The following is a 24,617-nucleotide window of genomic DNA, read 5'->3' on the forward strand; positions in this document are numbered from 1 at the left end:
CAAATAATTTATGTTTCATTGTAGATGGATATACAAAATTTTTTATTGTCGTGCGGAAGTAGGTCTGCAAATGAGCAACAGTCAGGTGAGAACAGAACGTAGACAGCCTCTCACACACATAATACCAGTGTTCCCAAGATTCATTTCAGTCATTGAACCCTGCCATTGTTTTAATTGTCTGCCAATTTCCCTGTACATTTATAAGAAAAAGCAGTGGTATCGTCAAAGGAAAAAAATCCTATCTGAGGTTTGTATGTGAGCATAGAAATGCAAACAGTAAAATGTTGTGTTTGTACTGGAAACATGTGTGCGTGTGTTTGTACAGTGAATGAATCAGGAGGTCTTCATTGTAAAAAAAAAAAAAAATCGACATTCCCTATTTTCTTGTGGTCACATCCAATAATTATTTTTTTATTACAATGTTGTATATGGCTCAGTCAGTACTCCTACTCCCATATATGAAATACAGGAAATACAATGGAATAGTGGATTGCAGTAAGGTTAGTAGCATACCACCCTACCCTAATAGTCAAATAATATTTTTTTAATCATACCCTTAATGGGGGCTGAGCCCCCCTAAAATCTAAATCCTAGAATCGCCCCTGGTCAGTTATCATAGTACTGATTATAATAGTTATGATAGTGTCAGTTATCATAGTACTGATTATAATAGTACTAGTTATGATAGTGTCAGTTATCATAGTACTGATTATAAAAGTACTAGTTATGATAGTGTCAGTTATTATAGTACTGATTATAAAAGTACTAGTTTTGATAGTGTCAGTTATCATAGTACTGATTATAATAGTTATGATAGTGTCAGTTATCATAGTACTGATTATAATAGTACTAGTTATGATAGTGTCAGTTATCATAGTACTGATTATAATAGTACTAGTTATGATAGTGTCAGTTATCATAGTACTGATTATAATAGTACTAGTTATGATAGTGTCAGTTATCATAGTACTGATTATAATAGTACTAGTTATGATAGTGTCAGTTATCACAGTACTGATTATAATAGTACTAGTTATGATAGTCTCAGTTATCATAGTACTGATTATAATAGTACTAGTTATGATAGTGTCAGTTATCACAGTACTGATTATAAAAGTACTAGTTTTGATAGTGTCAGTTATCATAGTACTGATTATAATAGTTATGATAGTGTCAGTTATCATAGTACTGATTATAATAGTACTAGTTATGATAGTGTCAGTTATCATAGTACTGATTATAATAGTACTAGTTATGATAGTGTCAGTTATCATAGTACTGATTATAATAGTACTAGTTATGATAGTGTCAGTTATCACAGTACTGATTATAATAGTACTAGTTATGATAGTCTCAGTTATCATAGTACTAGTTATGATAGTCTCAGGTATCATAGTACTGATTATAATAGTACTAGTTATGATAGTCTCAGTTATCATAGTACTGATTATAATAGTTATGATAGTGTCAGTTATCATAGTGCTAACAATTATGCAGTGTATACTGTACAGCTAGTTATGATAGTCTTGAATATCACAGTACTAGTTAAGACAGTACAACAGTTATCTTAGTGTTAGTTATCATAGTGCTAGTAACCATAAAGTTGTTTATACTGCAAGTTATCATATAGTAATAGTTATGATAGTGTCAGTTATCATAGTACTGATTATAAAAGTACTAGTTATGAGAGTGTCAGTTATCATAGTACTGATTATAATAGTACTAGTTATGATAGTGTCAGTTATCATAGTACTGATTATAATAGTACTAGTTATGATAGTCTCAGTTATCATAGTACTGATTATAAAAGTACTAGTTATGATAGTGTCAGTTATCATAGTACTGATTATAATAGTACTAGTTATGATAGTGTCAGTTATCATAGTACTGATTATAATAGTACTAGTTATGATAGTGTCAGTTATCATAGTACTGATTATAATAGTACTAGTTATGATAGTGTCAGTTATTATAGTACTGATTATAATAGTACTAGTTATGATAGTGTCAGTTATTATAGTACTGATTATAATAGTACTAGTTATTATAGTCTCAGTTATCATAGTACTGATTATAATAGTACTAGTTATGATAGTCTCAGTTATCATAGTACTGATTATAATAGTTATGATAGTGTCAGTTATCATAGTGCTAACAATTATGCAGTGTATACTGTACAGCTAGTTATGATAGTCTTGAATATCACAGTACTAGTTAAGACAGTACAACAGTTATCTTAGTGTTAGTTATCATAGTGCTAGTAACCATAAAGTTGTTTATACTGCAAGTTATCATATAATGATAGTTATGATAGTGTCAATTATCACAGTGCTAGTAATCTTATAGACGTTTATACTGCTAGTTATCATCGTATCAACTGTCCTACAGTAATTATGATTTCAGTTATGCTGATAATCATACTTCTAGTAATTATAAGGTTGTTTATACTGCTAGCTATTATAGTACCGATTACAATAGTACTTGTTATGATAGTGTTAGTTATCATAGAAATCTTAAAGGCATTTTTCCTCTTTATAGTATGTAACGATAAACCTTTGTATTCTTCCGGAAGAAGGAGGCGGGAACCGGCGGACAATCAAAATGAACATTTTAATAATTTCAAAATAAACACAAAACAGCGCACCAGCCCCATCACGGACGACTGGTGCGCGCAAATAAAACCAAAACACAACTAAAATCCCAGGCCTGGTCCTCTCTCGTCCTTCATTGTCGTCGCTCCAGTTTTATATCCTTCCATCTCCTCCGTGGGCCTCGAGACCGGTGGATCGAACAGGTGTAGCTGATCTCCAATCACTCCACCGGCCTCGCTCCCATGTCCCTCGGCCCCGCCCCACTCGTCACATACCCCCATCGCCCCTCGCAGGCCGGGGGGTACTCCCGAGACTGCGCTCTACCCCAAACCTCCCCCCCCCGCCCCCCTCCGGGGGGGACCGCTCACGGGGACCTGCGGGAACCTGGGGGTAGGACAGGCGAGAGAAAAGGAGATGGAAGGAGGAGAGAGGGGAGAGAGGAGAAAAAAAAAAATTCCGGTTCCCAGACGCACCGCTGCTCGGCCCTCCACCAGCTGGGCGATCTCCTCCGCGGTGCCTGGCGGTGGCACTGGACGGCCCTCGGCGGACGGCACGACACTCCTCCGCCGCCCGGTGGACGGCGACGGCTCCTCCGGTTTTGGGCAGCCGGCAGGAGTCCCCCGTTCCCTGCTCCTCCCCGTTCCGGCGGATGGCAGCAGGCTCCGGCCACCTGGCGAACGGCGCCGACTCCTCCGCTCCCTCACGGACGGCAGCCGTCTCTCCACATCGTGGGCGGCCGGTAGCGAGCTCGCCCGTCCCCGGCAACTCGCTCCAGCCCACCGCCTCGAGCGTCCATGGCGGCACACTCCTCGCCTGCTCGTTGGCACCGCGGATTCACCACAGCGGCGAGGGATCTTCAGCAGCGCGTCCCTCCTTCTCCCGGGCTTCGGCACCACTGTAACGATAAACCTTTGTATTCATCCGGAAGAAGGAGGCGGGAACCGGCGGACAATCAAAATGAACATTTTAATAATTTCAAAATAAACACAAAACAGCGCACCAGCCCCTCACGGACGACTGGTGCGCGCAAATAAAACCAAAACACAACTAAAATCCCAGGCCTGGTTCTCTCTCGTCCTTCATTGTCGTCGCTCCAGTTTTATATCCTACCATCTCCTCCGTGGGCCTCGAGACCGGTGGGTCGAACAGGTGTAGCTCATCTCCAATCACTCCACCGGCCTCGCTCCCATGTCCCTCGGCCCCGCCCCACTCGTCACATAGTACTTATAACAACACTAGTAATGATACTGTCTGTTGTCACAGTGCTGGTTATCCTTGTACTAGTAATCATAAAGTTGTTATGTCTGCACAGTACTAGTTTATACATTGTAAGAGTTATCTTACTGCTAATTATCAGTATTTATTGATTACCACAGAACTAGTTATGATAATGTCGGTTATCACAGTGCTAGTAATCATAAAGTTATTTAGGCTGCTATCAAAGTTCTGATTATGATAGTTATGATAGTGTCAGTTATTATTGTGCATAGTGCATATACTGCTAGTTATCATATTATTGATGATCATAGTAATTATAATGCGCAGCATGCTTTTCAGAAATCCACAAAGAATCAATACCCAAAACTGGATGTGCATCAGTAAGTGGACATGCACCTTATTTTCCATAAAGGTATGAGCAATCCGTTTATCTTTTGCATTATAATATGTTATTTGCATATTCTCAATTCAACAACCAATTTTATTCTATCCCGCAGTAATTCTTTTGCACACACAGTGGAGAAGGTCTTTGCAGCTTTACTCTGGATCACAGCACAGCGAAAGAAGCAAGGTCAGCCTCTGGTGTCTCCTCCTCTCGCACCCGAGGGCACCTAAGCAGCTTCTGACAAAACCTGTCATTGGAAGATGACACTAGCCAAGTCATAAGGAAAGAGTTATCACCGGCCTTCAGCCTCACTGTGTTTGAAAAGTACAATCTGCTGCCAAATAAATTACCTGCACACTAAATTACATCAGAGGCCAGGAATGGAAAAGCACTCTTTCAGCCCAGTGCTGAAATAGATGTGCAAAACAGCCATAGATAAGAGCTGTATATCTCCCACCTGAGGCAAGGGACAATGAACTTTACCATGAGAGACTGATCGTCAACAAGAGCTGAGAGAGCCATGTGTACAACACAGAGAGCCGGTCCATTTCATTAAAAGAAGTTCATCATGCCTGCTGTCATCATGCAGCAAGACTCCTTGTGAATACATGAGCAGGATGAAAGAGGCCTCATTCTTTAAAGAAAGTTAAAAAAAAATCTCCCTCTTTGTTTATCAGGCTCAAAGACAGTAGATAACAAAGCTAGAGTGACTGCAACACAAAGGGAGAAATATCTGTTAAAGGAAGAGTTCACAGAAAAATGAAATCTCTGTCATCATTTACTCACCTTCATGTCGTTGTGAACCTGTATGACTTTCTTTCTTCCATGGGACACAAAAGGAGAAAGACTCATGGCCATACGCTTGCAATAGGAACCAGAGATTTAAAGCTTCCAAAAGGATGCAAACACTTAATTAAATTATCATTAAAGTAGTCCATACAACTTCTAATGTCTCCTAAAGGATAGCTTTGCGTAAAAAAATAAAATAAGCCATCATATACTATTTCTATTTTGTCTATTTCTTACACAAAGCTACCATACACTACATACAAAAATAGTGCACAGTTCATATGGACTACTTATTTAATACTTCATGATGGATTATTATAGAGTTTCCAGTAGAAATTAGCAAATGACACACTTCAAAATTTTTCCTTTTGCATTCCACTTTAGTTTGGAGACCAATTCTCCAAAGTTTGCCTCAATAAACTCATACTGTAATTTGCTGCTTATTAATAGTAAGGTAGTTTTTAGGTTTAGGTATGAGGTGGATTAAGGGATATAAAATATGATCATGCAGAATAGGACATTAATATGTGCTCACAGTGTGTGTGTGTGTGTGTGTTCACTGCTCTGTGTGTGTGCATTTCGGATGGGTTAAATGCAGAGCACAAATTCTGAGTATGGGTAACCATACTTGGCTGAATGTCACTTCACTTTCAACTTGTTACAAGTGAGAATTTGTCCTTAAAATAAAGTGTTACCATAAAGTCAAAAGGCTTTGGAATGACATGAAGTTGAGTAAATAATGAAACAATCTTTTGGGGTCAACTGTCCTAGGCAGCAGTGAGATTAAATGGAGAACAATATTTTTCACCAATTTCTTGTAATATCTTAGCTATAATATCTACAATCTTAGCTTTAGTGAGAAACTTCTGGATGGAAGTTTGTGTCTGCCACTAAATAAAAAATGGTAATTACTTTTTATCTCACAATTCTGAATTTCTTTTTTTATCACGAGTTTACATCTTGCCATTCTAACTCTTTTTTTTTCTTTTTCAGAATTGCAAAGTATGAACTCGTAACTGACTTTTTTCTCCCAATTGCAAGTTTATATCTCACAATACTGAGAACTGATTCAGATATGAACCAGCAAATGTGAGGGAAGAAAAGTCATAAAAAGATATTTACTTTATAACTCGAAATTGTGAGCTTATATTATATAATGCAGAGAAAAATTCAGAACTGTGAGATTGAAAGTTGCAATTACCTTTTTTATTTTTTTAATAAGTGGCAGAAATGGGCTTCTGTACTTCTGAGACTTGATATAAAGTGGATATTTAATCTAAGTCCACTAAGTCTCCAGAGTTTTGAAATAGCAGGCCAACATCTCATTTGGAGCTTTGTTCCATTTTTTATGGCTTTATAACTTCACTCCACCTGGAGGGGAAAAAAGCGTGGCCTCTGCCAGGAAGCTTTGGGCAAGATTCCACACCCAATATGAACTGAGTCCAACCCGAAGAGAATATCAATAGTGAGTAATTGCTTAAAGACTGCTGGATGCAGTTTTTTGAGGCCCTGAACCAAAACAGTCTTTTTTGGGCACCTTTCCCACTGGCCGTGTAAACAGTGTTGGGGTTGCATGAAAGTACTCACTGAAAGATTTTTTTGTGCACATTTCCATAAATGAATTCAGTTCAATTTGTATCGCCTGCTATCACTGATGTGTGAAGACGAACCCAACCGTGTGGATGTGCAATCATTCATGGTGACCACTATAAAACAGAGCATCTGAGAATGGTTTGCTCATAAAAGCAGACAGTGCACAGACAATGTAATCTAACTCTGGTAAAAACATAAATGTTTAATAGGACATTTTCAATTTCCATTCTCTGGACATAAAAAGTGAAAGCTGATGCATTTCAAACTAATAACGCTAAGGTGTATGTGCTATTTATCTATGGCATTTTGACTCACAACTAGCCTGAAGGAAAAGAAACCTGCAGAGGTGCATTAAAATTGATGACGCCATTGCAGATGCAACCTTTTGAATCAAATATGGCGGAAGAAAATGAAATGTTTTATAGTTTTACAGGTTAAAACATTCATACCTTATCCCACTGTCTCCCACGGTCCAGAGTGATTATGATCATGGAAGGGTTGACCAGATATCCATCACTGTTGAAGGAAAAGTCTGTGTTCTCCCAGGACACATTCAGCATATGTCTGTGAAAACAGTCAGACAGATGTTTTCTCAACAATGTTCAGCAATCTCCATATTTAATTAACATCATGTCATATCAATTAGGACTAAAGGATATGAATATAAAAAGAATGAAAGCATGATATGTCAAGTTTTACTTTAATACTGTACTTATTGTTGGTGGTCATTAAGCAGCACACTAGTAACCACCTAAAACACCCTAACAACCGCATAACATACTGGAAACAATACAGAACAAACATCCAAGAAAATAGTTAAAACCACACAGAACTCCCTAGAACATAATATTGTAACTGTTGTTTTAACAAAATGTAAGCTGACGATAACAGTTATGTCACTCACTTTGCATAAAAATAAAAAAATTAAAAAAATAAAGCACATCTTGAGAGACCAAAAGCATTCACTGCATGTTTAAACCTATTTTGGATGCAGTTAAAATGCCTCTATGATTCAAGTTACGAAAGCAAAAAATATCCCTTTATGGGTTTCGTTTTTTAGATTTGTAAGATACGATATAGTTAAAGTTATAGCAAACAAGAGTGGCATTTTCCTTTTAGCATGTGTGATTGATTGCGAATGTGATATTAACTATATACAACAGTTCAAAAAACATTTGAATAATAAGTTAATATTGAGTGAGTTACATTTTAGACACAATGTTGTCTGTTTTTTTTTTCTGTTACACCAATGAAAACAGTTTCAAACAAAGCTCGAAAAGGACATTTGTGCATCTCAGACAAAATAACATTCTAAAAAGCATCCAAAATGTCCGAGACCCAACATAGCAACACAAAGGCAAAAACAAAAAAACCTCCTAGCAACCACATAGTAATGCATTTAAACCAATATATGTTTTGGTTTATATCAGCTATATATGTTTATGCAACTGGCTCCATAACACCCTAGCAACATAGCTCAGTCAATTCAGACTTTGTTTTGTGGTGTATCTGTTCTCATAGTGTTCCTGCTCTCATATAGAGTTTTTCACAAATTTTATTTATTTATTTTAGCTATATTTGGACTCTCTGGGTTTCACAACATCCTGGTAATTATTGTTGGGCTTTAAACAAAACCTCTGCAAACCTGTTCTGCTAAAATAAATTCCCACAACTACGGAAAATGCCAAAACCATGCCAACACTTCCACTTCAGCCTCCCAGAGGAACCTCCACTGGAACCAGAGACAGACCTCAGCATGGAGCATAACCAGTGTCAGCTGAAACCATCACATAACCCACCATCAAAATTAAAGTGCACCTCTCACTAGCACTAGCACTACAGTCACTGCAGAACAAGTTATGTGCCAAACTGTAATGTTTAGATTGGGGGTTTGAAAATTCCTTATATTACTTGTTGATATTTCTAAATGTAGGGGTGGACGCTTTTGATTTGTGCCAATAAGCAAACACCTAGGAAAATGACTAAAATCCATTTCTAAAGATTGTGAACTGTATAATTCTCCAGCTCATTTCTTTTTCCTCTGTTTGTTCTCCAGATAGATTTTATGGTTTGCATTATGCTTTCTCTGTCTCAGTGGAATTTGGATTGACGATTTTAGCTTTGAACCTTTTGCCTTTTAAATTTGGCCATAAACTGTGAATGGAACATCTTCTGAAATCTCCTCATTAGAGACATCAAAAGTGCAACTTCTCTTCATAATGCAAACCAAAAACCTCATATCGTTTTTACACATAGGCACTGGCATTATTACTGTAATTGATCAGATCAAGTTTACCAGCATCTCAGATCAAGTGGAATATATCATCAGAACAAACTCAATTAGCGCTTTGAAAGTCTGATACAGTTTTGATACTGAAGATTGCATCATACCTCATATTATTGGAAACATTTGCTCTTATGCTCAAAGCATTAATAAATCAGTTAATTGCAGCCACATGATTCATTGTGCAGCATAATTTGGTCTTGCTGTGGGTGGGATATTGGCCTCATCTCATCTACACACCTCACACACACACACACACACACACACATATATACAGCGTCTCAGTGTAGTTGATGAAAGCCCCCTGAGTATTATGGGCATGTCTGAGAGTCATCTGTGGGAAAAGTAAGCATAATCTGATAATCTGCTGTAATCTCATTAACAGGTAAAATGATTTAATCGCAAGAGACTTAATTAAAAACGGCCCATCAATAACGAGGGTGACTCTTCTGGATCGCAATTATTTCAGTGGCATTTTATCTTTATGCCTCAAAACTGAATGAGTAACGAGAAATAAATTCCCTCAAAAGCAAGATTATATTGTCAAGAGGTCATGCTACTAGGGGAATGTTAATGTGTTCAGCTCTGTTCCAAAACCTAGTGAGCTGCCTCGATGTCTACAAAGGCAGCAGCTTTCCAAGAAAGTATGCTAACCGTCATGTAGCCTCATGTGCCTCAAATACTGTAGTGTTTTGAGGGAGAATCAACAACTGATAATACAGGTGCTGGTCATATAATTTGAATATTATCAAAAAGGTGATTTATTTCACTAATTCCATTTAAAAAGTGAAACTTTTTTGAAATATATTTCAAATGTTTATTTCTTTTAATTTTGATGATTATAAGTGACAACTAAGGAAAATCCTAAATTCAGTATCTCAAAAAATTTGAATATTACTTAAGACCACAAAGATAGGATTTTTAGAAATCTTGGCCAACTGAAAAGTATGAACATGAAAACATGGATTTTCCTTAGTTGTCAGTTATAATCATCAAAATTAAAAGAAATAAACATTTGAAATATATCAGTCTGTGTGTAATGAATGAATATAAAGTTTCACTTTTTGAATGGAATTAGTGAAATAAATCAACTTTTTGATGAGATTATAATTATATGACCAGCACCTGTATATTTTATACTCTGCTGAAAAAACAAACAAACAGCTAAAATCAACCTTGTTGGCTGGTTTTAGCTGGTTTAAGATGGACAGTGCTGGTTTAAGCCAGTTCAGCTGGTCTCCCATCCTGGCCTGTTCTCCTGGTTTTAAATGGTTACACCAGCCTGACGAGCTGAAGACGCCAAACCCCCTCTAAATTCAGTCTACTAATCCACTAATGACCAGGCTGGAAGACCAGATAAACCAGCCAGTAGAGATTCGTTTAGAGCCAGAATCTGCGGAGTAGAGATTTGTTTAGACCCAGAGTCTGCGGAGTAGAGATTCGTTTAGAGCCAGAGTCTGCAGAGTAGAGATTTGTTTAGAGCCAGAGTCTGCGCAATAGAGATTTGCTTAAAGCCAGAGTCTGCGCAATAGAGATTCGCTTAGAGCCAGAGTCTGCGCAATAGATTCGCTTAAAGCCAGAGTCTGCGGAGTAGAGATTCGTTTAGAGCCAGAGTCTGCGCAATAGATTCGCTTAGAGCCAGAGTCTGCGGAGTAGAGATTCGATTAGAGCCAGAGTCTGCGGAGTAAAGATTCCTTTAGAGCCAGAGTCTGCGGAGTAGAGATTCGTTTAGAGCCAGAGTCTGCACAATAGAGATTTATTTAGAGCCAGAGTCTGCGGAGTAAAGATTCCTTTAGAGCCAGAGTCTGCGTTGTAGAGATTCGTTTAGAGCCAGAGTCTGCACAATAGAGATTCGTTTGGAGCCAGAGTCTGCGGAGTAGAGATTCGTTTAGAGCCAGAGTCTGCGGAGTAGATATTCATTTAGAACCAGAGTCTGCGGAGTAGAGATTCGTTTAGAGCCAGAGTCTGCGGAGTAGAGATTCGTTTAGAGCCAGAGTCTGCAGAGTAGAGATTCGTTTATAGCAATAGTCTGCGCAATAGAGATTCATTTAGAGCCAGAGTCTGTGGAGTAAAGATTCATTTAGAGCCAGAGTCTGCGGAGTAGAGATTCGTTTAGAGCCAGAGTCTGCACAATAGAGATTCGTTTAGAGCCAGAGTCTGCGGAGTAGAGATTCGTTTAGAGCCAGAGACTGCGGAGTAGATATTCATTTAGAACCAGAGTCTGCGGAGTAGAGATTCGTTTAGAGCCAGAGTCTGCAGAGTAGAGATTCGTTTAGAGCCAGAGTCTGCAGAGTAGAGATTCGTTTATAGCCATAGTCTGCGCAATAGAGATTCATTTAGAGCCAGAGTCTGTGGAGTAAAGATTCATTTAGAGCCAGAGTCTGCGGAGTAATGATTCGTTTAGAGCCAGAGTCTGCACAATAGAGATTCGTTTAGAGCCAGAGTTTGCGGAGTAGAGATTCGTTTAGAGTCAGAGTCTGTGGAGTAGATATTCATTTAGAGCCAGAGTCTGCGGAGTAGAGATTTGTTTAGAGCCAGAGTCTGCGGAGTAGAGATTCGTTTAGAGCCAGAGTCTGCGCAATAGAGATTTGCTTAGAGCCAGAGTCTGCACAATAGAGATTCGTTTAGAGTCAGAGTCTGTGGAGTAGATATTCATTTAGAGCCAGAGTCTGCGGAGTAGAGATTTGTTTAGAGCCAGAGTCTGCGGAGTAGAGATTCGTTTAGAGCCAGAGTCTGCGCAATAGAGATTTGCTTAGAGCCAGAGTCTGCACAATAGAGATTTGTTTAGAGCCAGAATCTGCGGAGTAGAGATTTGTTTAGAGCCAGAGTCTGCGCAATAGATTAGTTTAGAGCCAGAGTCTGCGGAGTAGAGATTCGTTTAGAACCAGAGTCTGCGGAGTAGAGATTCGTTTAGAGCCAGAGTCTGCGGAGTAGATATTCATTTAGAACCAGAGTCTGCGGAGTAGAGATTCATTTAGAGCCAGAGTCTGCGGAGTAGAGATTCGTTTAGAGCCAGAGTCTGCAGAGTAGAGATTCGTTTATAGCCATAGTCTGCGCAATAGAGATTCATTTAGAGTCAGAGTCTGTGGAGTAAAGATTCATTTAGAGCCAGATTGTGCGGAGTAGAGATTAGTTTAGAGCCAGAGTCTGCACAATAGAGATTCGTTTAGAGCCAGAGTTTGCGGAGTAGAGATTCGTTTAGAGTCAGAGTCTGTGGAGTAGATATTCATTTAGAGCCAGAGTCTGCGGAGTAGAGATTCGTTTAGAGCCAGAGTCTGCAGAGTAGAGATTCGTTTAGAGCCAGAGTCTGCGCAATAGAGATTTGCTTAGAGCCAGAGTCTGCACAATAGAGATTTATTTAGAGCCAGAATCTGCGGAGTAGAGATTTGTTTAGAGCCAGAGTCTGCGCAATAGATTAGTTTAGAGCCAGAGTCTGGGAAGTAGAGATTCGTTTAGAACCAGAGTCTGCGGAGTAGAGATTCGTTTAGAGCCAGAGTCTGCAGAGTAGAGATTCGTTTAGAGCCAGAGTCTGCAGAGTAGAGATTCGTTTAGAGCCAGAGTCTGCAGAGATTCGCTTAGAGCCAGAGTCTGCGGAGTAGAGATTCGTTTAGAGCCAGAGTCTGCGCAATAGATTAGTTTAGAGCCAGAGTCTGCGGAGTAGAGATTCGTTTAGAGCCAGAGTCTGCGCAATAGATTTGCTTAGAGCCAGAGTCTGCGGAGTAGAGATTCGTTTAGAGCCAGAGTCTGTGGAGTAGAGATTCGTTTAGAGCCAGAGTCTGCACAATAGAGATTAATTTAGAGCCAGAGTCTGCAGAGTAAAGATTCATTTAGAGCCAGAGTCTGCGGAGTAAAGATTAGTTTAGAGCCAGAGTCTGCACAATAGAGATTCGTTTAGAGCCAGAGTCTGCGGAGTAGAGATTCGTTTAGAGCCAGAGTCTGCTGAGTAGAGATTCGTTTAGAGCCAGAGTCTGCGCAATAGATTAGTTTAGAGCCAGAGTCTGCTGAGTAGAGATTTGTTTAGAGCCAGAGTCTGTGGAGTAGAGATTCGTTTAGAGCCAGAGTCTGTGGAGTAGAGATTCATTTAGAGCCAGAGTCTGCGCAATAGAGATTTGCTTAGAGCCAGAGTCTGCGGAGTAGAGATTCGTTTAGAGCCAGAGTCTGTGGAGTAGAGATTCATTTAGAGCCAGAGTCTGCGCAATAGAGATTTGCTTAGAGCCAGAGTCTGCGCAATAGAGATTCGCTTAGAGCCAGAGTCTGCAAAGTTCCCCTTAGAGCCAGAGTCTGCGGAGTAGAGATTCGTTTAGAGCCAGAGTCTGCGCAATAGATTCGCTTAGAGCCAGAGTCTGCGGAGTAGACATTCGTTTAGAGCCAGAGTCTGCGCAATAGATTCGCTTAGAGCAAGAGTCTGCGGAGTAGAGATTCGTTTTGAGCCAGAGTCTGCGGAATAGAGATTCGTTTAGAGCCAGAGTCTTCACAATAGAGATTCGTTTAGAGCCAGAGTCTGCGGAGTAAAGATTCATTTAGAGCCAGAGTCTGCAGAGTAGAGATTCGTTTAGAGCCAGAGTCTGCACAATAGAGATTCGTTTGGAGCCAGAGTCTGCGGAGTAGAGATTTGTTTAGAGCCAGAGTCTGTGCAATAGATTCGTTTAGAGCCAGAGTCTGCAGAGTAGAGATTCGTTTAGAGCCAGAGTCTGCGGAGTAGAGATTCTTTTAGAGCCAGAGTCTGCGGAGTAGAGATTCGTTTAGAGCCAGAGTCTGCGGAGTAGATATTCGTTTGGAGCTAGAGTCTGCGGAGTAGAGATTCGTTTAGAGCCATAGTCTGCAGAGTAGAGATTCGTTTAGAGTCGTAGCCTGCGGAGTAGAGATTTGTTTGGAGCCAGAGTCTGCACAATAGAGATTTGCTTAGAGCCAGAGTCTGCACAATAGAGATTCATTTGGAGCCAGAGTCTACACAATAGAGATTTGCTTAGAGCCAGAGTCTGCACAATAGAGATTTGCTTAGAGCCAGAGTCTGCACAATAGAGATTGATTTGGAGCCAGAGTCTGCGGAGTAAAGATTCGTTTGGATCCAAAGTCTGCACAATAGAGATTCGTTTGGAGCCAGAGTCTGCGGAGTAGAGATTCGTTTGGATCCAAAGTCTGCACAATAGAGATTCATTTGGAGCCAGAGTCTGTGGAGAAGAGATTCGTTTGGAGCCAGAGTCTGCACAATAGAGATTAGTTTGCAGCCAGAGTCTGTGGAGTAGAGATTCGTTTGGAGCCAGAGTCTGCGGAGTAGAGATTTGTTTGGAGCCAGAGTCTGCACAATAGAGATTCGTTTGGAGTCAGAGTCTGCACAATAGAGATTCATTTGGAGCCAGAGTCTGTGGAGTAGAGATTCGTTTGGAGCCAGAGCCTGCACAATAGAGATTTGTTTAGAGCAAGAGTCTGCACAATAGAGATTCGTTTGGAGCCAGAGTCTGCGGAGTAGAGATTCGTTTGGAGCCAGAGCCTGCACAATAGAGATTCGTTTGGAGCCAGAGTCTGCACAATAGAGATTCGTTTGGAGCCAGAGTCTGCACAATAGAGATTCGTTTGGAGCCAGAGTCTGCACAATAGAGATTCGTTTGGAGCCAGAGTCTCATGTCATGAGGTGGCGCAGTGTTATCAAACTCCTGCCCAAACTCCCACAGACCCAATCAACCATGACGACACACCCCATTTTTATAGCATCAAATTACTAGCTAAAATAAAAACTTATCACAAAAACTAACAATTGAACATATATCAGCATGATAACAACAACTACATTAAATTACCAAAACCATCTTTTCTTTTCTTTTTTGTATTTGTATTTGTATTTCTTAAAAAATGACAAAAATGTTAAAGCTAAGACCTTGTTTCATACCAGAAGTGGCCTGTTCTGTATTGCCTGTTGTGTGTTGTCAGTTTTATCTTTGCTCTGCAATATTTTTTTCACTAAGTGAAAACATGTGTAGTGTGAGAGTGGCTTGGCTTGTCGGAGATGGCAACAGTAACTAAGGAGGGTAAGTTTTTACAAACGTTCAATTGATTTAATAGAATTTGGAATTAGCATGTTGCTAAGCTAATGTGCAGAACATATCAAGTTGCCTCAATGCCTACAAAGACAGCTGCTTTCTGAGACATTATGCTAATTGCCATTATTTTTTTTCAAATAGTGCTTTTACGAGTTGATAAGCTAACGGTGCATTACTCTAAGCACAAAACTACATTGTACTAATAAATATTAGGTAAAAGAGTTTTAATTAAACATTAGCTGGTTTTAATCAGCCTTTCAACATGTCCAAGCTAGTTAGCTGTGGTTTACTTGAGAGGACAGTTCAGGACAGTCTGACATGTTGGAAAGTTTCCAAACCCTCTCTAAAACCTGCCAACAGATCAACCTGACCAGTCTGGGAGACCAGCTAACACCAGCAAACCAGCTTAGGATGATGTTTTTTTTCAGCAGGGACTGGACTACTTATAATTCTCAGTTTTTAATTACCTGTTTGTTTATAATCAAAAGTTCTCACACCTCATCCACAATTTTGCATTTATTTTCACACTGACCATTTTGTAATGGCATTATCAGGGGCGCCGGACTGGGGGTAAAACCAGTACTGATTACCAGGGCCCCAAAGGAAGAGAGGGCCCTTGAGAAGTCTGGAATATATATTTTCAAGGGGGTGGGGGGGCATTAGGACTGCCTATGCATAGGGCCCGGGATCTTGTGCAGCGCCCCTGGGCATTATAGTATTGCTTTCTCCACAAAGGGTAAATGTGAAGCTACTTTACAATTTTACAACATAAATTACTTCATTTTGGAACCTAATTTATGACAATTATCCCATTTTTCCCCCCTACAAAACATGACTTCCTTATTAGTTTTCAAGTAATGCAAATGTGTATTGTTTCAATTAAACATTTTAACTGGAAAATAAACCAAAACATTTAGAACAAATATGATTTTTGCAGTATTTGAATGTTCTTGCAAAGAGTTGTGTAAATTATTTTTATGTGTTGCACAAACAAAAATGACAGTCAAAAAGTGGAGAATTACACAAGAATGTGTAAACTCTTATTTTAATAATGATATAATATCCACTTGTGGTATTTTACAGCCTTGCACACACATTTACAGATCTCTCACATGCTTAATAACCCAGTGACCTTGGGCTGCACCAAACACAGAGCACCTCTCTCTGCCTCGGCCCCCTTTGGATGATTAAAACATTGTCTGACGAAATAGGATTTGTTGTGTTCCCTGGCACAGATGGCACCAGATTGCTCTTTTGGGCAGCCCTGGCAAGAAAGGGCACATCACAAGTTATATCTTCGCTCTGATCCCTGTATCTAAATCCGGATGGCACAGACTGGCCAATGTGCTGCAAAGTGAGCACCCTGGATTTTGGCCCTGCTACAGAAAAATGCTGGCAGAAGTTCAAACTTTCCTGTCACTTTACATCCGTTCACCTTATTTTGCTTAGGTGAGGTAAATCCAAAGGTTCTTGGGAGTTTTCTTGTAACCTTATCATAGATTTCATAACAGGGCACATTTGTACATGTGGATTTTCCTAATATCTTCCATCTGTTGTCCAAAATCCCTCATACCATGGCTGTATCCAAATTGTGTCCAAACTAAATAGTAAGCGGTATTAGGATTAGTGCATCCCAAATCAAAGTCCATTCGAATTTCATTTCATTTCTGATGGACTTTAAGTATTATTACTTAATTTGTGTTACCTATTTCCTATAGACTTTAAGTATATTGGCCACAACCCCTTGCACTACAGAAAATGACTATTATTATAATATAGACAAAGTTTCAGCAGTTGTTTTTAATAGGGATGCACAATATATCTTTACCATATTAAGTATCTGGCAATATTAATTTTTTTTAGTTTGTTGGTATCCATTATTTGTTAACGTATCCTCTTTTTTACATTTAGATTACCTCAGCCATCTTGGAAAGCTCACATAAAAGCTAATCTTTAAAAACACTTACAATTTAATAACACTGTTAAATGTAAACTTCAGCAAGTGTAAAAATATCCATTCTGTATATTATATTGATTCTTAAATTCATATATATATATATATATATATATATATATATATATATATATATATATATATATATAGTCATAACTTACTCTCCCTCATGTTGTTCCAAACATGTATGGAATTATTTCTTACGCAAGCACATAAAAGAAAGTCATGCAGGTTTGGAACAGCACGAGATTGAGTTCATGATGACTGAATTGTATTTTTTTGGTGAACTCACTATAGGGGTAATATCTCCACCACTAGTGGCACTAAAATAATAACTGTGAGAACCCACCTGTAGAGAGTGTCATTGGTGGATGGCCACTCTGGACTCAGACAGTCCATGTGTCCGTCAGGAATAAACCCTCTCTGTTTGCGGAAGCTCTCCACCCCTTTCACCACGATGGCTACACCATCCCTGACCCTGTTTCTCAAGCTCATCTTCCAGCGATCGGTGATAATGCTGATCAATCCAATGGGGAAGCTGTCTGGAGGAGGCATATTGGGGTTTCCCACTGCAAGGCTGGGGATAAACCAGATATACCCCGGACCCACCAAACCCACTTCCCTGGCCATGGTGAAGAGGTACTGGGCCTCGTCGTGCGAGCAGTACACCAGCAGCACCTGTGCGTCGATCTGCTGAAGTAACCGGCGGGCACGGAGGTCGTTCAAGCCATCGGCCAACATGTCAAATGTCAAGATGTCCTGCATCTCCCAGAGGAAGTAAGACGTATCGATATAGGAGCGGATGTAGTCCACATAGGTGTCATAGCCTGGGTACAGGCTGGTCACCACTACAAAACTGTCCCAGTTGTACTCCTCCATCATCTTGAACATCCCAGCGATCTGCTGCTCGACGGAAGAGCCCAGCTGAAGGAAGGAAGAACCGTCACCCTGCGAGAAAGACAGCAAAGTGAGAGCTTGACCTCATTTCTCCATATTGCTTCAAGCTGTTAAAACCAAAAACATTTATTGTGTGTAATTGAAATATGATTGCATTCAAATATATTGCTTTTTGTGTGTATATGCTTGCAAAAGCTATATACTGTATGTGTGTACAAATTTGAATGTCAACTATTATATTTTATTATTAGAATCATTACTTTATATATTAAATTATTATAATTTATGAAATAAGAATATTTTAAATAAAAATATTTTATACTACTACAATATCCAATAAGAATTTTTATTATTAATGTTATAAATTTATATTAAGTATAGTAGCTTATAAAAGTACAGCATATTATCTAAATCTATAGAATCTAAAAAATATTCAGGAATAGGTGTTTTACATATAGACTGTTCAAAATAAACATTTTAAATATAATAATTATGAATTATTATATAGTCATATTATTATATATTAATATTGTATGTTATAATATATTAATATATTATGTTATTATATAATAAATTATTTTAATTTATAAAATATCAAAGATTTTATAATGATTTGTAATACTCCTCCTCCTACTACTAATATGAATAATGATAATTATTGTTGTTGCTTTTATTATTATTGTCATTAATGTTATTATTATAAATGTATATTACATATTTAAATATGATAACTATTATTTATTACTATAGCATACAAATTAAATATTAATATATTTTATAGCATTTATTTGTAGTATCACTGTCATTATCATCTAAATAAATAACAACATTACTTATAATTATTATAAATTATAGCTACATATAAATTATTAATTATTTTAGTATGCAAAATATAAAACATATTGTATATTATATATAATTATATTTACTACTACTACTACTTATATTATTAATAATAGTATTTTACCTGTTGTCATTATTGTTATTATTAACTTTAAATATTTAAATATAATAACTATTACATATTACTAAAGCATGTTAACTACTAAATATGAATATTTTATTAACTATAATTTTATATTAATATAAGAATAATCATTGTCGTCATCATATAAGTAAATAACATGTAAATAAATGTTTTCTTTATATTGCCTGTTCGAAATATCTCTGAATACAGGTCATCCAATTTAATTATAGAACCATAACTATTTGTTTTATAAATGCTCTTTAGTTGTGCTTAATGTGGCACAAATAAAGCACACTCTGCGAATGAGGTTGCAATAAAATATTTATATAGCAATTAAAAAGTAATGGCTTATAGCCCATAATCACATTCTTCACTATTTTTCAGGTGAAATGTGTTTTGACTTTGCAGTTGCATATTTAATCATCCATGCATAACAATTTTATCATTTTAAAACATACTGTAATATCAGTTCCCCAAAGATTGGTTTCATCCAAATGTACAGTTCCCATGGACAGGTTTATTTAGGTGTATTTTAAACAACATTTATCATTTTAGAAAGAGTATACAGGGACTGAATCTAAACTGGACCGAGTTTTTATCTAGTAGATGAAGGCCAACTGCTGGCAGAAGGGGATTTCATATTGAACCGCTTCCTGAGAGAGACTTTTAGCATAACACAGTGATGTCCTTCAGACAAAAGCATTGGGAAAGTAGGCTAAGCCTGTTCATTAGGCTGGGAACGGGAGACGTTGCCGTTTATTCCACCTGTTCGCTGACCCCTTTAACTGCTCTAAAAATCACAGTGCTTGAACGCTTGTGTCATTGAAAGACCATTGCATTTAAAAAAGTACAAGATGTGACACCAAAAATTGGTTAGAGCAGTATAATGGGTTAGGTATTTATAATCTGGTCCCATTACAAACTATTGAGGTCCCAACCTCAATATTTATCACATAAGAATCTGTGTGAAACCACTGCGTCCTTCAATTTTCTGAGTGTTCACCTTGAATAATGAAGACTTTAATTAAGCTTAATTAATCACCTTAATTAAGCTTCTTATCAGCAGCGTCTCATTTCAAAGATAAGAAAGAAACAATCTGTCAGGAGAGTGTTTAATGTTATTGATTCTGAAAGATTTGTATATATATAATTGTTTTTAATATGCAGCTTCCAAAACTAATTGCATCTTCCAAAACTAATTATTTGCATCTTGTTTGAATTAACTTGCCTGATTATTGAAGGTATGATGACATTTGGTCATGTATCAAGAACTAGTTGTGTTAGAGAAAAAAACTGGACAGAAAACATTTACAATTTTAAATAAAAAATCTGCCTTTTAATCTGGAAAAAAAATGGTTTAGAAAAAACGCTATTAAATGTAACAATTGAAGACTGCAATAGTATTTTCTTATCAAATGTATTCAGAAAATCTTAATAACCTGATTATGTTATAATCTTCTTATTTTTTCTACCTGTGGAAATTTTCATGGTTTGTTTTTATTTGGTATTTTGTCTGTATTTCAGTTTTATTAATGCATTGTTTCTACATGTTCTATTTGGTCTTATTCTTGTGAAGCGCTTTGAGATTCTACTCTTAAAGACCAACCAGCGCTATAGAAAAATAAAGTTTATTATTATGATTATCAATCATATTTTACAGTGTACAGTATATTGCTATTGTAATTTGCCAAACATGTACTTTATGGAAAGTTGAGAGTGTACAGAACGCAGCACAACTGATTCAGAATGATTTCTGAAGGATCATGTGACACTGAAGACTGGAATAATGGTGCTGGAAATTCAGCCTTGTATCGCAGCAATAACTCACATTTAGAAGCATTCAAATAGAAAACAGTTATTTTTACTTGTAATAATATTTCATAAAACTGCTGTTTTTATATATATTGGCAGCTGATCCACACAAGAAGTGAGTCTTGAACACTCATGCACTTTGTTGCTGGATGCTGTAATAGGTGTACTCAGATCATTGTATGTTCAAAAATATAAACGCTAATTTACTCTTCACCAAAAGACTATTTACCAAATGAGAAAAAAACGTAATGTGCTAAATCACTCTTATGTGGAACGCCTCTGAATGGAGAACAGACTGTAGTCTATTGCATAATGATAATAATGCATTCCCAGTGGAGATTATGTCAAGCTTATGTCATCTTAAAGTAATCTTTCTGTCTCTCTCTCACCCATTTGCAGCGTAATTGGCTAAGAGTCTGAGCATGCATTTTATTTTAAAATACTGTCTCCTCCCCTTTTTGCTGACATCACGAGCTGCATCTAAACGCAAAGCTTTGGAAAGGATGACCACCCTCAAAGATTACACACTGATCAGTTCACCAACAGATCCTGCACCATATTAATGTGTTAACATAGTTTGTGCATGTCACTACACCACAGAACACAAATTCTGCATGCTATGGAGGTAATTCAGCACAGACATCACGTGGATTGTTGAGACGAGGTGTGCTGTTGTGTTTCTCAGACTTCAAACTTACAACTTCCATCTGTTGGATTATGAAAGGGGCAAAAAATAGACTTGCACTGAAGGTGGTACCTAAGCCATATCTACAGACTGGAATACTGAAGAGACACTGAACAGACACATAAACACATAATAATGAGCTACAACCATGTTAGCAACTACACAGCAGTGCCCTGGCAAGCACCCACAACACCCTAAAGCCACCCAGAGCTTCTTTTGTATGCAACAGCACTCAAATTCCTTCAGAAACTCATTCCTTCTGTCAGGGGTGTAGATTACGCGGGGGACACGGGGGACGTGTCCCCCCCACTTTGATCATCATGGAAATTCGTCCTTTTTTTGCACTTTTTCGGGCAAATGTGTTCGTATAGAGGTTTTCAAGAGCTGGTGTGAATAAATATAGATTTAAACTCAAAGAGACAGGATAGTCTGCGCATGACCTGATATTTTTTCGGACCGAGAAGGCGAGATGAACATCACAGAGCGCTAAACTCTCCTTTCCAATTTGTGTTTCATTCATACTCGAAGCCGGAGGGCGCTCTCGCGCAGAAAGTCATACCAAGAAACTCCTAATATGGACAAAAGCGTCCAGCTATCGCTAAATGAAAACAGTTGTTTTCGGTTTTGTTTTTTCAAGTCCAAAAAAATCTCCAGCAGGTGATAAATAAAGTATATGAACAATGCAATGCTAATTGACATAGCATTTATTGCCGTATAGAAACTATTCTTCCTTTATTATGTGATAAAAAGTGTTTGTAGTATATAAACTAATCAATTTTTATTTGTTATTGTCCAGCAGTTATAGATTTCTAAGCCAAATAAATGCTAGAAATTAGAGAAAATTTCAGAAATAATTCTGATTTGCTGCTAAAAAAACAAACAAACAAACAAAGAAACTCGTATTATGATAATGTTGAAAACAGCTGAGTATAATTTCTTTCAGGTTTCTTTGATGAATAGAAAGTTCAAAAGAGCAGCATTTATCTGAAATAAAAGTCTTTATCATCACTTTTGATCAATTTAAAGAATCCTTGCTAAATACAAGTATTAATTTCTATCATTTATTTAACAAAACAAAACAAAAAATTATACTGACTAAGCTTTTGAATGATGTAGTGTATAATGTTGCAAAAAAAAAATTATTTCACATAAATGCTGATCTGTGGATCCTTCTATTCATCAAAGAATGCAGAAAAAAATTTACTCATCTGTTTTAAATATTGATAATCAGCATATTATAATGATTTCTGATTAATGTGAGATTGAAGACTGGAGAAACGATGCTGAAAATTCACCTTTGATCACAGGAATACATTACATTTAAAATATATTCAAATAGAAAACAGTTATTTAAATAGTAAAAATATTTCACAATATTACTGCTTTTGCTGTACTTTGGATCAAATAAAGGCAGGCTTCGTGAGCAGAAGAGACTTCTTTCAAAACATTAAAAATCTTACTGTTAAAAAACTGTTGACTAGTAGGCTATATAGATTACAGAAATGTTATATCGTAATGTTTTATTTATATATGTGTGTGTCCTTCACTTCTGAAAAGATGGCTACTCCCCTGCCTTCTGTCATTCTTCTGATGTCATTCTGGAAGATTTCCTAACAGAAATTCCTAATGTTTTAAACATGGCTATATAATCAGTAAAAGAACAGGAAAAAACAGGGGGAAACTTGTTTAAATGTTCTTTTTTTCCCCCTCCTTTTATTATTTAATTCTTGTTCTAGAACCAGACATTTAATGTAAAACTATGAAAATCCATAAAAAAGTTAAGAAATATAATCTTAATATTATTACTACTATTTAATTATTATTACTAATATTATTTATTTGTCAAATATGATTTCTTTGTGCATATTAAGGATACATTCAAAATATTAGCCTCAGCAAGACTAGTGATTTATTTGTTTATTAATTTTGATAAGATGAACTACAGTACTTACAGCATTTATTAATCTTATTCAATGGTCATTTCTACATTTAATAATACTTTTTTGATTAAACTTTTACTGTGAACAAACAATGAACAATTGTAAGGTTAGTAAATGCTGTAAAGTTATATTGTTCATGGTTTATGTTAACTATGCATAAACTAATGTTAACAAATGAGAACATACAGTATGTGACCCTGGACCACAAAACCAGCATGAAATTGAGATTTATACATCATCTGAAAGCTGAATAAATAAGCGTGATGTATGGTTTGTTAGGACAATATTTGGCTGAGATACAACTATTTGAAAATCTGGAATATGAGGGTGCAAATATATCAAAATATTGAGAAGTTTTCCAAATGAAGTTCTAAGCAATGCATATTACTAATCAAAATTATTATTTATTTTTTAATCAAAAAAAAGGTTTTTATATATTTACAATACAAAATTTACTAAATGTCTTCATGGAACATGATCTTTACTTAATATCCTAATGATTTTTGGCATAAAAGAAAACTATAATTTTGCCCCATACAATGTATTGTTGGCTACTGTTACAAATATTCCTTTCTCTTTGGTTTTCTCTTGATATCTCTGCTCATTACTCCACTATAGGTGTCCTGGTCCAGTCGAAGGAGAAATATAAAAGCTTAGCCGCTTATGTGTGTTTTATCTCCAAAGGAAACTTCTCTGTGTGTGTGTCTCCATGTGTGTGATAGATAGAGAGTCCACTGTGTCCACTGTGGCTCTGCACACGGCCAGATAAAGCAAATCTCTCGCTCGGTGTCTCCGAGGAGCTTCTAGGCAAAGCAAATATCAGTGAAACTCAGTGAACCAATACAACTTATGAACAAATCATAAAGGTATATTGGCAAAGAAGGAGTTCATTTGCTATTCTATTTCCTTATGCCTGAAAACAGTTAATGGCGTCTGCCGGATCTCCTGGTGTCTGAAAACAGCACGAGCGCCACATTGATCCATGATTGACTGCTGAGAGGAAACACACAATGATTTCATTCTCATAGTACGCTTGAAGTATGAACGCTCGCTTCGTACAAGATTAGATTCTGTACACGGCTCGCAAGAACAACATAGGCCAAATAAATTTTTTTTTTTTTTTTTTGACTACATTGGATTTTGGTTGTTGTGTAGGCTCAAAGGCATGGCCATGAATATCTAAAGATTTTTGCCTTTGTTTTTCAAGGTAACAGATGACCGAAATGGCCACATGATCATGTTTGGCTCAGTAAGAGGGGTGCGGAATAATGCATATACTTTTAAAAATAAAGGTTTTTATCGGCATTGATTGAGCCTTTGAATCTCCACTGTACAAAAGATCCTTTATAGCAAAAATGTTCTTCGCACTAAAAAAGAGAGAAAGGTTCTTTGGGGAACCAAAAATAGTTATTCTGTGGCATTGCTGTGAAAACTCCCATTTGTAACCTTTTGAGAGTTGCACAA

At 37.3% G+C, this 24,617-nt stretch overlaps 1 protein-coding gene across 1 annotated transcript in view; it reads right to left on the minus strand.

Annotated features, from left to right (window-relative positions):
• LOC132141765 (glutamate receptor ionotropic, NMDA 2C-like) overlaps positions 1–24,617 on the minus strand; it is a 69,528-nt gene that overhangs the window by 19,589 nt on the left and 25,322 nt on the right. Inside the window, exons 3-4 of the mRNA XM_059551428.1 lie at positions 17,202–17,800; positions 7,026–7,140 (exon numbers count right to left, since the gene is read on the minus strand). Coding sequence (XP_059407411.1) covers positions 7,026–7,140; positions 17,202–17,800 — 714 coding nt within the window. The remainder of the gene's footprint in view (positions 1–7,025; positions 7,141–17,201; positions 17,801–24,617) is intronic.

This window comes from Carassius carassius, chromosome 1 (assembly GCF_963082965.1).
Source record: "Carassius carassius chromosome 1, fCarCar2.1, whole genome shotgun sequence".
In the NCBI taxonomy this organism is placed as follows: Eukaryota; Metazoa; Chordata; class Actinopteri; order Cypriniformes; family Cyprinidae; genus Carassius; species Carassius carassius.